The 12,217-nt window shown below is 48.9% G+C and overlaps 1 protein-coding gene across 1 annotated transcript; it reads left to right on the plus strand.

Annotated features, from left to right (window-relative positions):
• Positions 1-6,475: 6,475 nt before the first annotated feature.
• CCDC195 (coiled-coil domain containing 195) lies at positions 6,476-9,156 on the plus strand. Its single transcript, XM_086754424.1, has 3 exons — positions 6,476-6,728; positions 7,632-7,893; positions 9,024-9,156. The coding sequence occupies exons 1-3, from the start codon at positions 6,476-6,478 to the stop codon at positions 9,154-9,156; spliced, it is 648 nt and encodes a 215-aa protein (XP_086610550.1).
• Positions 9,157-12,217: the final 3,061 nt, after the last annotated feature.

Raw genomic sequence — 12,217 nt, forward strand, 5'->3', positions numbered from 1 at the left:
GCCTGTGCGTTGGTTCATTCCCAGCGTGGGGGGGGATCAGGATGTCCCCTGCGTGCCGGCGGTCCGTCGTGTGGCGCTTGCCGATGTAGGGACGTTTACGACCGTCTTCAGAATCTGGCTTCAGGTTCTCTCCGTGGCTCCGGAATGGGACCACCTTGGGAAGCAGGGGCTCGCTGTAGCCGTCCTGCTCGAGGGCGAGGAAGCTCTGCTCTTCCTTTGAAGTTCACAATCCTGCATTTTGCCCAGGGCAAATCTCCATAATGTTCACGAGTGATTGCTCAGGTTGGAGGCCAGGGCAATGCCTCACTACGTGGGGATGCCAGCAGAGTTTTCCCGCTGTGTTCCATCATTCTGTCCAACTGTCTCCTTTTCCTGCACCTCTTCTTCCCACGACACTCCCAGTTCCCAGCTGGTGAATCTCAGGTTGTAGCCTGGCCCCGCAGGCGAGAGCCAAGGTTGGCCTCTAAATTTCACCCCGTTTATACGTGCGAGGTGAAAGTGCCATTATCCAGCCTCTGCCTGCTTGTCGGTGCTGCCAGCGCTTGCTGCCGTGTCTGGCTATCAGCAGATGGGGAATTTTTCAGAAGAAACCTTTGCTAAGATATCCAGCGTTAGCGCAGCGCTGGTGTAAGTCCGTGCCCCTGAGCTGGTAACAGCCCAAGCTCTCGCCCGTGCGCTGCGCACCAGCACCGACTGCGTGGCTGGACGGGGAGCCAGGCGCCTTCCTCATCCTCTCCTTGAAAAGCCCAGCTCTGCTTTTCGGACACGGCACTGTTTGAAACCAGTAGGCTGCTGAAAGGAACACTTTCTGCCCCAAATTTTGACCTGCTTTATCCTGTACGCATCGAGGTAGTGCAGTTACCTGCTCATTTGTACGTGTGGGAGGAAGCAGCCATCAGCGGTGACAGCAGGAACCCGCGGTGCAGAGGAGGTAAGTGAGCGCCGAGCCCTCTCACCCCTTGCTTTCCTGGTCTCGCTGGGCGCGTTTTGCGTTTGCTGCAGCTTGTGTTTGTGGATGGGCACTTCAGAAGCCATCAAGGTGATCTGGAAACCAACTGTTCTAATTAACATTCACAAGAACCGAGCAGCTCGCTCTGTTGGGCGTCTTTGGGAATAACCGGATTGCCAAAGCGTGGTTTGCAGCGAAGGAACGTTGGAAGCTGATACCAGGCTGGTCTGAAGCCAAGCTCTGGTCCGTAAAGCAGAGGTAAGGAGATCCCTGGGTTGTTTCCTCAATAGCTTGCACACAAAATGAGTTTCATGGCGAAGGGTTGCAGGGTTTGGTTTGTTTTAAGCCACCAGCTCTGCAGCCTCCTCTGGGGGTTTGAAACTGCGGCAGTCAGATGTGTCGGTGCCCAGTCCTGCGTCGAACTCCATCTGTGGGCTGCAAAGCTCTCGCAGAACTGAACAGGGTTATGAACACCAATGCCTGATGGGTGTTGCGTGCCCCGAGGCAGGCGCTGTAAGAAAGGGCTCTTTTCATGCAATCACTGTGAGTTTTCCGACTCTTTCAGGATTACATGAGGTCTACAACCTTTATTTTTTTTTTTTTTGCCAAAATTTTCTGCCAGCTTTTTTCTCTCCACTTTGAGACTGCTTTTGTCTAAGGCAACCACAAGAACATGATCGGCTGTTCTCAGAGCTGAGATTCTTCTCCAGTAAATTATTTCCCAGTGTGTTCTTACAGCTGGGTTTATTTCTCAATCACGTTTGAAAGTGATTCTCTGAACTTACTTTATTTCAAAGATTAGGAGATTTTTTAAAAAAAAACACACACAATTGTTTATCGCTCATTTTTTTTTGTGCACAAATAGTCAGCTCAGGGCGGGTAAACAGTAAAAGAGCAGTTTTCGGAGGGAGACAAAGGTTTGGGCAGCGCGAAGCCCTGCGAGGGAGCCGGATGCGAGGGGCAGAAAGGTGGAGGAGAAGCTCGAGGAGGCTCTCGTCCCGTGGTGAAGGATTCCCTTTCATCTGAGGAAGGAGATCTTCCAGCCTCAAATCAAGCTACTTGAAAAACTTTTTAGAGCGCAGAAGAAATTATTTATGTTCGTTACTTAGCGGAAGCTCTCCCAGCACCCCAAAAGGAGTTAAGCCCTATACATATTTGATGTTTAATCACATCTTTAGTGACACCCAGCCACAACCAAAGGCTTAAATTTCAATTAGAGGGAGCTGTGTTAAATGTTTAATAGGAATCATTCCTCACAGGGTAATTATATCGTAACGTTCACTGGAGAGATGTTACGTCAGCAACCTAATGTTGGTCTGAACAGGGATGATTTTCTTTTTTTTTTCCTTTTGGATAATATCCAAATGAGACACAGGAGGATGAGCTGTACCATTCATGCTCAGGGTGCGCCGCCCCTGTGCTGCCCAGCCACGGGCCTGGATCTGCGAAAAAGTAAAATTTCATTCATGCGTAGCTTTGAACATCGATTTTTGGATCTCAGTGTGAAAAGTGGTGTCCCACGTGAGCTCAGAAGCATCAGGCTGCGTGTACCTTTTGCTTCAGGTTTGGCATGTATGCGAAAGATTTTTCCCGTCATATTTAGATTATCACAAAAATAATCAGTGTTAGGCATTCACAGCAAGCAAGTTAAAACCAGGAAATGAATTTTGAACCCAGGCATTTAAAATCAAAGGATGTTAAATATTGAACGAGAACAGAGAAATGGGATTTTGAGAAAAGCACCCAAAGCTGTAGAAAAATGGGGGGGGGGGGGGAAGTATTTCTCATTCAAGAGAATTGCATTGAGAGAAATAAAATTAATCCAGAAGACGGAGACTAGCCAAGCCCATATAGAACTACGATCGTGACCAGGAAGGGCCTTCAGCTTCGCCATTGCTGTATCCCCGCTGCTTTAGCACAGATGGTGGTGGCATCGGTTTCTACGCATTATTTCCTCAGGCCGGCTTTGACGCGGGAGCTGGAAACGCTGCTGACGGCAGCAATTAAAGCACCCGTTGTTGCAGCAGAAACGAACGAGCAAACAGAGGGCGATGGAAGCACCAGGAGCTGTTGAGCTCAGGGCTCTTGGGACAGCCCGCAGCGCTGAGCGGGCAGTGCCTGGAGCCGCGGTCTCCCAGCTGATAACCTGACGGTAAAATCTGGGAGCTTTGCTGATGAAACGTTGCTGCCGTGAGACAGAAAGGGGCAGCAAGAGCCAGCGAGCTGTACTGACACCTCAGAGCCAACCGAGACAAAAGAGCCACCAGAAATCTGATGTTCTTAGCTATTACTCTCTTCTTACTGGAAAAAAAAAAAATTATTTGCTAATTCAAACCAAACAGAATAAATAATTTTAGCTGGGAAAAGCAGGGAAACCTTTGGGAAAGACCAAACCGATGCTTTCCTTTCGAAACGACTGAAACCAGGGATGTGCTGGAGTTTTCTCCGGATGAGGCTGGTCGCTCTGGCAATGCCCTCCGTGGGCACGCTGGCACCCAACGCGACGCTCGCCCCGGCGAGGAGTGCTGCAAAACCCTACCCTCCTCTTCCCAGCGTGCGCAGCCCTGGGCTCGGGGAGAAAATGAGAACGTTATTCTTCTTTTCAAGAGAAGTCCAGCACGGTTCCTTGGTGAAACGTTAGCTATGGAAAATACCGAGTGACTTTTCTGCTTGCCAGGCACGCATTGGAGGATTTGGAGGTGGGAACAAATAAAAAGTACGGTGAAATCAGCAGGGTTAGGGGAAGGTGGTTTTAATGTCTAGATTACCCGGCCAAAAGAGCAGAGCAGTTTTAAGGCCAAGTTAGTAGGCGGTATGTCTTACACCTATAGCCTCAAGATCCAAAAACGCTGGCACCCGAGCAGCTCTGGCTCAGGGCACCGCAGGAGGAGATGCTGCCACCCCTGCGGGAAAGCTGCGCCCAGCGGAGCCTTGGGATGGGTCCTGGGCAGCCACCCGTGTCCCGCGCCCATCCCTGAGGCCCGGCGTGCTGGGCGTTCCGGTAAGGAGCGTCCTTCCAGCCACACGGGATGCGTGCGTGGTTGCTTGTGACGCTTCGTGATGATGACAACGGACAGGTATTTTTGGAAAATTCTCAGTAATGTGAAACTGCAGTGGTAATTATTGTCTTTTCTGGCCAGGTTGTGGAGGTTCTTCATGCGGTTCTTAATGACTCGCGAAAGCCAGCATCTCGAAGTTCCCGGTGTGAACATCTGCCCCTGAACTGCGAAGAACTGCACCTTTCCCTTTCTCCCGGTTAATCACCCCCAGCTTTACAGAAGATGCCTTTTTTGAGCAGTGCTCCCCATATGCTGTTCCAGTTAGCTGTAATCCTTCATTTTTGTCAGAGAACAGCTGTGAGGGCGTTAGTCGCGCTGCGATAACGCTTCCATGACCTGCAAATGCCACGTGGCATTCCCTGTAGTTCTGAGTCACTTTTTAGATCTATTTGCACAGATTGCAGATACGTAAATAAAAATATCCTCACGTTCATTATATTTCATAGAATCACAGAAGGGTTTGGGTGGGAAGGGACCTTCAAAGCCCACCCAGTCCAACCCCCCTGCAAGGAGCAGGGACATCTCCAACCAGATCAGGCTGCTCAGAGCCTCATCCAACCTGGCCTTGAATGTTTCCAGGATATGTTTTGTCTGAGAAAAGAAAACCAAGTAAGAAATAATTATTATTTTGGATTTTAGGATGGATTTTCTGCCTGGAGCTGCTGTGTAATCGGGAGGCTGTCTCCCGTGAGTGATGGCTTGTTTTAACATGAAAGCTGTCACAAGCTCAGTGCAGGTGACTGTGGGCCGAGTTGCGTGTTCCCCGTTCCAAATTCTCCAGCCGAGCACAGAGATTTTCTGGCGTGAGGCATGGTTTTGTACTCCGTAGCATATGCTGTGCTCACGGGGATCTGGCGCACAGATTCATTCTGATTATTCCAGACCAACTTGAGGATCCATTTAAAGGGAGAGAGGCCGCGAGGCTTGGAAATGGCACATGGAGGCCTGAAGCGCTCTCTGAACAAACTTTTCTGTAGCCTTGCTTCACTGCCAGCCCAGTCCAAAACCGTAGCTGAGGTTTTCGGATGCGACTCCTGTTGTCTCGGAGTTTCTATTTCCCTTATTTCGGTGAAGCTTGGTTTTCTTTTTTCAGAAGTATTGAGCATCCCCTGCTGGCAACCAGACCCCTCTCAGAAACCTCCAATGCTCAAAATCCAAGCGACGCCGCTGAGGCCGCGTACGCCAGGCTGGTGTGCAGCACATCGCGCGGCTGCTTGGTTCCCTACGGCCACCGAAGCGAGCGGGGTGCGTGGCGGGGTGTCGCTCCGCGAGGCTCGGGGGTTTTCTGCGTGCGTAGGGGAGTTACAGCACAGCCAGGGCCTTGCAGAAGGAAAAGGATGCTTAATGGACACCAGCAAGTTAATTACCTGTTAAAACAGATTAATCAAATTACTTTTCTTTGTGCCATCGTTATCTAATTAGATTATGAAACCTGAGAATGCTTTAAACGTTAATTGATTTTGGCCGTCTTGTGATAGCCCTCCTCTGACATCAAACCATGCCATCTTTTATTTTGAGCAGCTCCACCAGCTTTCCTTTCTTCAATTTCAGCAAAGCGCCGAAGGGCGCGGGGCTGACCGGTGCCGATTTTCTCAGATATTCCTGAGTCACCGCTGAGCTAGTGGAAAGGGTCGGAATGGTCTCAAAGCAGGTGCATTAAATTATTTTCCTGCTGGCGTTCTCCGTTTTATATTTTGAAGTAAGTTAGCGGGGGGAAAAAAAGGATGTTCCACAGGCCTGTGCATTTTACTGCCAGCAGAATGACGGCTTTAGGGACGAGGCGATGAGAGCAGCACGCAGGATTGTGTTTCCCTTCCTAATGCAAGATTCATGCCCGGCCTGTCTCTCCTTACCTGCCTGGGACGCTGGCGCAAGCCTCCCCGAGCACCCGGTAAGGAGCGGCGGGCTCTGCTGCAGCCATTCGGGAGAGCTTGGGTTTACCCATTTCACCTTTTGGTTGGAAATTTAATTTTCCTTGGAGAAACGGCTAATTCTTTTCCAGATGCAAAGACCGAAAATTATTAATTCGCCCAGTGTTAAGGGAGAGAGAGGAACCGTGGCCCAGCAAAGGGCGACCGTGCCACAGAGGTGATCGCTGGCCTTTTCGGCTAAGCCAACGGAAACGGGCTCTGCCCTCCTCTGTCCTTTTGGAGAGAACCAAAGCCCGAGGTAAGCGAGGGGGCGGGAGGGTTTTCCGCTGACACGGCGATACTGTGTTGACAGTGATTTGTGTGGCGCGTGAAAGGCCAGCTCCGCTCTGAAAAACGAGACCCTGAATGAATAAATCATGGGCCCTCTCTTGGTAACTTTACATCTCCATGCAGCCCTCCCGGTGGTGGGAGCCGGCCCGGGCCCCGCAGGCGGGGAGGGACTCCGCTTGTCTGGAGGCTTTTAAGGGCAGGATTCGTCTGCCACCGCCTTAGGAGCTTCTCCGCAGGGCAGGGGCTTTAGTGCACGGCATGGGACCATGGAAGGAAACGCGCACCTCCTCCAGGTCATCCGCAAGATGCGTTCCCAGATCAACAAGCTGGAGAGGGAGAACAGGGTCCTGAGAGGAGAGCTGCAGGTCTGCGGGCAGAGAGCGGTGGCGGTGGAGAGAGGAGGTGGGAATGGCGACGCCAGGAGCCTCGCCAGTGATGGGGAAGGACCGGCTGGCTGTCCCACATCCCTGCACAGAAGTGTCGTGGCTGATCCTGCTCCGTCACCAAGGCAGCTGACAGGTACCCAAAGAGCCAGGGCTGCCTGTGGCACCCATGGATCTCCCAGCCCGGCTGTTACGTGTCTGCAGGGAGCGGGAGATGAGCCACCATCTCTCTGTCTGGTCAACACGATGAAAGTGCTCTATGCCAGCACCCAAAACCACCTGAACTGGGTGTCTCACTCTGGGATCTTTTTTTAGGGGGGTACCTGCGTCCCCCAAGCCAAGCTTCGTAGAGTATTTTGCTGCTGCTCAAGCAAAGAGTTCAGCTCCAAGAGTTCAGTTTGTCTTTGTTTAAGTACAATTTTATGTAATGGTTTTAAAATAGAGGAAGGTAGATTCAGACTGGATATAAGGAAGAAATTTTTTACACTGAGGGTGGTGGGACACTGGCCCAGGTTGCCCAGAGAGGCGGTGGATGCCCCATCCCTGGAAACATTCCAGGCCAGGTTGGCCGGGACTCTGAGCAACCTGATCTGGTTGGAGATGTCCCTGCTCCTGGCAGGGGGGTTGGACTGGGTGGGCTTTGAAGGTCCCTTCCTACCCAAACCCTTCTGTGAGTCTATGATTCTTTGAGTTTTCACCGGCATGGACTATCTTGACAAGGTGTTGCCCATGCCTGTCCACTCTCTGCTCCAGACAGGAAAGGACCAACAGTTGTCATCTCTGTTATGTCCTGTAGCTGAGTAGAAGCTAAGGAAAAACTCTACAAGTAGCAACAAATAGCAATGGGTTGCATACATCACGCCAGATGTAGTTTCTTTTTGCAGAGAATGCAGTTAGTTCTGGCTGAGGGAGAGGGCAAAACGTTTTTGAGACAAAAGAAATTGATTAAAAATACATTGAGGATTATAATATAATATAATATAATATAAATCTGATTACGATTATTATTCCCAGCTCTGCGTTTGTCTCTGCTACTCAGATACCACCATGACGGTGCGGCGCTACTCCACCGCTCCATCAGCACCCGCTCCTCCCAGCGCCAGGTCTCACCGGGCCGGCAAGAGGTGGCCGAGCAATGGGCTCCCCGACGCACTGGGCAGCGCCCAGCCGCCAGCTCCTCCTGCCCAAGCAGAGCTCAGTAGCAGAGAGGAGAAAGGGCTCGAGAAAAGGCCGGCCCAGTGTCTCCCCAATGGTCATCCCAGCAAAATGAAGCTGTTTCAGGAGCATCTCTGGAAGTGCAGGTGGGTTCAGCTTGCCTTCGTGGCATCAGCTGCCTGGGCTGGTTGCCGATTTCACCCAATAACACATATGGACGTTGTTTTGGGGTTTGGTTCATTATCAGCAAAATCTTTGACTGTTTGAATGCACACAGGCACTGAGCAGTTGGGAAGGACGCCCTGCTCCTCCTCTCAGCGCGTGGAGATTGTCGGTGTTAACAGTTTAAATTTATTGTGAAAAGGAGAGGCTAGGGGGTGAGGAATTTTTAAACCCTGAACGAAAAGCACGAAGATATTGAGGAACTCTGAACTATGCTGTTGAAAGTGTGATTAATACGGCTCACGGATTTAGATGTACCGTATCATCAAAGCATTACAGGTCAGTGCTTCCAGCCTTCAGAAAAATGTTATCAGGACGGCTTCTAAATGAAGTGAAATGGCTGCTGGACCAGCCCTGAGCATCTCTGGTCTCTGATGAGCAGCTTTCCAGCACAGGGAAACGATCACAGGTAGAAGCACCGGTAACGAGAGCATGACACGCCTTAGCCCCGGTCACCTCGCACACGAGGTCGGCAGTGAGCGTGGCACCGTGACTCGTGTCTGCTCGGCGGTGGCTGCTTTAGGAGAAGGAACAGCTACGCAAAAGCTCTGTACCTAACGCCCTCTGTAGACTGGGTGACGTCCTGAAGCAGGAAGCTTTGTGTTTCGTATATGCTGAAGCATTATTTATACCACAATTCCCACGGTTTGGGGCATGTGAAAAAGGCTGAATACGGGAATACACCGCTGGGGTGCTCAGGCTTGGTGGTTTCACCTTCCAAGGGGACAGGTCTCTTGGCAGAGGAGAGTCAGAATGAAAAGCAAAGCTCTGCAAAACCCAATCCTCTTACATACCCATCAGCCGCTTTCAGGATGCGTGAAGGAGCAGCTCCCTCTGCTTTCACAGTCAGCGTAATTTATCAAAAGTGCACTTTGCCGCTCGGAAACCGCTGGTCTCACACCTGCTTGCAGAGCTGCTACCGATGCGTGAAAACTCGGAAGGACCACTAATTTGCCTTTTGCTTGCTAGACTGGGTTGCTTTGGTTTTTATTTTAGTTTCTTCGCACATTTTATACATTCATAATCCTCACAGTGCTTTCTCGTTTTTCTCCAGGGGTAAAGTGAAGGCCGTTAGTTTCCTCTTACCGATGGATATGTCATCATACACTGAAAATCAAGGTTCTCTCAGAAGCTCACAAAATCAGAGCACGAAACAGCTAACCACCATCACTGAAAAGGATATGTGAGCAGGTTAATTTTTTTAAAGGCCCGTTGACTCCTGAGATAAACTGGCCTTAAACGACAGCTACGTGTCAGGTTCCTTCCCTGCAAAACGCTTTGGCAGGGTGCCTGCCGAGCATCACCCAGCCCGTGTGTCGGGTCACTGGCCTGATGTTTAGCAAGGAAATGGGAGCCACGACAAAGCCAGCTGGAAGCCTGTATGCCACAACGAAACCACACGATAGCAAAGGTACCTCCACAAAGTCGTTTCTGCGCAACACAACACCTCTCAAGGATCCCTTGCCTTAGGATTTTTCAGGAACGTCTTCTGAGCATGGCTTGGATCAAGAACCATTGGCAGAAATTCAGCAAATGGGTGCGAAATAAATCTAAGAGAGAACTACAAATCGTTGTAAAAATGAGAAGTACTTGCTAGCTCTAGTCGTACGAGTAAAGATAGTGTCCCACATGTTTATTTTGGTTACAAGTATTTATGGACCAAAAAGACTGCACATGGCTATATCTTGATGTACAGGCAGCACTGATGACAAGATATTGCACAGGGAATGCATGAACAGTAGATGTTTGTACCAGATTGCCATCTCATTGTCTATTCTGAAATTCTAGAGCCTTCAAAAGCGGAAGCAGAGACCTGGTGGAAATAAAAATCCCTTCTGGATTTTCCATCATGATACACTCCTATAAAAAGCCGTGCTCCTTTTTTTCATTTTGAAATCCAGCGTGTTTTGTATATTCTAGTACTTTTCTAATATATTCTCAGCAATGAATTACTAATTTCAATTTCACTGCTGTTTTCATTTGTGGATTTTATTTTCAGCTTGGGTCCGTACAGAGTTGCAATGTACTGTCAGAAGTAGCAAGTCGGTGATGTCCAGCAAATGAGGTTACAGCTTGGAAAGTTTACTGAACAGCTCATTGACAGGGAAGCAGTTTTTAAATGTTTTAATGAAAGCTTCATTGTCAGAAACGGGACACTGCATATGCTCTAGCCAGCTTTCAAAAATCTCAGTTTTTAAGTTTGCTAAGCCTCAGCTTCTGTGAAGCAGCAATGGAAATTCTCTCCTCCGACTCAGTGCGTGACAATCCAATGCAGACAGACCGCTGAGACTGAGACGGTGCATTAGTAAGCACACGACAAAGTTAATTGTAGTGGGATGCAGGTTCTGATGTCACAAAAATACATATAATTTTGTGTGTGGTCAAGAAATTAAATTCACTGGACATTTCTTATACATATAATGGTCTTAAACTTTGGTATACTCCTAGGGAAAATGAACAGAAAAGGTGGAAGGGAAAAGAGGGAAAGGAATCCAAGTAGTCATTGACAAATGGCAATCAGTATATTAATGGAGAGATTTATTTGTGTATGACACCTTAGCAGTGCCCACAGATTTAAGAACACATGAGGATGCACAGGCACGTTAATTTTTAAAAGCAGTTGTGCAGATCTGACCTAGTTCTGCAGCTCCAGGAGAAGCAGATTGGAGCAGAGGCCACAGAGAAACCACAGAGCGCATCAGTTTTAGCACAGTACAGCATGAAGTCACTTACCACGGAGCACTCACTGGCAATTAAAACGTTCCAATATTAAACATTCATAGGTTGTTCAGTGTGAAAAGGGCAGCATAAGCAAAGCAAGTGTTAACATTCGGGCAGAGGTGCAGGCGGCGATTAAGCCATGGTCCTTTTCTTTATTCCTCCCAAGAGGATCCACACAAGTTCAGAGGAGCCCTGGGCTATCAGTGGGATAGTGCCGATTTAACTGTTGCTTCACATGTACAACATGGTAAGGGAGAGAGAAATTGGGTATTAGCTTTCTTTAAGAAAGTCTTTTTAAAGCTATGGTCACAATACAGAAGTGCAAAGCCATGAGCACTGGACCTGTGAGGAGGAGTTACTAAGGATGAAGGTGAAATTTAGGCGTTGTGTCCGAGGGTAGCACACAGTCAAATGTTTAAAATCTTGATACCCAATTTAACAATAATTATCCTTAGATGCATCTTCGACCTACAGTAGATCTCACCCTCACCAAAATAAATAAATCAATCCTGCCATTCATAAGACTGCACTCTTCCCAGAACGGGGCTTCTCAGTTGTACCGTGGAAAGTGCTAATGCTAAAGATGTGTCCACCTCGGCATTTCAGAGTCAGGAGTACCCCCAAGCGAATTTCCTGCTCAACCTCACCTACCGTGCTTTGTTGTACATCGTAGAGTGGTCTCAAAGCACATGGATATCTTCTGGATAAAACTACGTCAGAGGATGTGCTTGCAAGGTAAGCTAACAGGTATTCAGCATGTGGGACCACACTAGCAAGCCCTCTGAAATACCTCCAGTGTGGACAACAGCACTGCTGGTTTCGCTCTACACATCCTCCTCTACTGGTCCGCACTACCTGCTGATGGAGACAGAGATGCAGAGCCCCGAGACAAGGGAGCTACTTTCTCAGATATTGAAAAAGAAAATCTAGCCGCGTGAAAATTCATCTTGTTACACTACAGAGAGGAGGAGATGCCTTTCACCAGTCTTACCTCTGTCTGGCGTTTAAAGAGCTTCACTCTTGCCACAGAGGTGGGAATGTGAAGCTCCAGACTCCAACACTGTCATCTTCTCTAGTGAGTTCTCGCTCAAAGTTCAAACGGGTCTCATGCTTGCATCCTTAGACCACGAATCCACGCCCAAAGGTAATAAATCAGTGTGTGGGGCACATCTCCTGTCAGTCACCCAGTACAAGCACATTCCACCTACTCCAAGCTCCATTTCTAGGAGTGAGAGGACAACTTCAATGTGCTGAATTGTCCATAACCTCTATATGCATTGTATTTTTGCTCCTACATCTTAAATCTCTGACTGCTGAACTCCAATTTTTCTCTGCCATGATCAGGCATAATCTAAGAATACATCAGCATGGAAGGAATTCAGCTAAGGAGCCTCTGACACCAGGTATTTGATGCTGATCTTTAACACTTATTTTCCATGATGTTTAGAGCATTAATTTCAGCACTGGCAGGCTCCATCCGTAGTCTTGAAACCTTATTTTTGCTAAGCTGAGGTGAGAAAACGAGAA

Source organism: Chlamydotis macqueenii, chromosome 9 (genome assembly GCF_036417535.1).
Source record: "Chlamydotis macqueenii isolate bChlMac1 chromosome 9, bChlMac1.mat, whole genome shotgun sequence".
In the NCBI taxonomy this organism is placed as follows: Eukaryota; Metazoa; Chordata; class Aves; order Otidiformes; family Otididae; genus Chlamydotis; species Chlamydotis macqueenii.

What these genes read in the sequence shown, in the direction of transcription:
- CCDC195 (XM_086754424.1), top strand. Translation starts at nt 6,476, where the DNA reads ATGGAAGGAAACGCGCACCTCCTCCAGGTCATCCGCAAGATGCGTTCC. An exon ending in GTCACCAAGGCAGCTGACAG is followed by an intron (nt 6,729 to 7,631) that starts GTACCCAAAGAG and finishes TCTGCTACTCAG; the next exon opens with ATACCACCATGACGGTGCGG. An exon ending in GAGCATCTCTGGAAGTGCAG is followed by an intron (nt 7,894 to 9,023) that starts GTGGGTTCAGCT and finishes GTTTTTCTCCAG; the next exon opens with GGGTAAAGTGAAGGCCGTTA.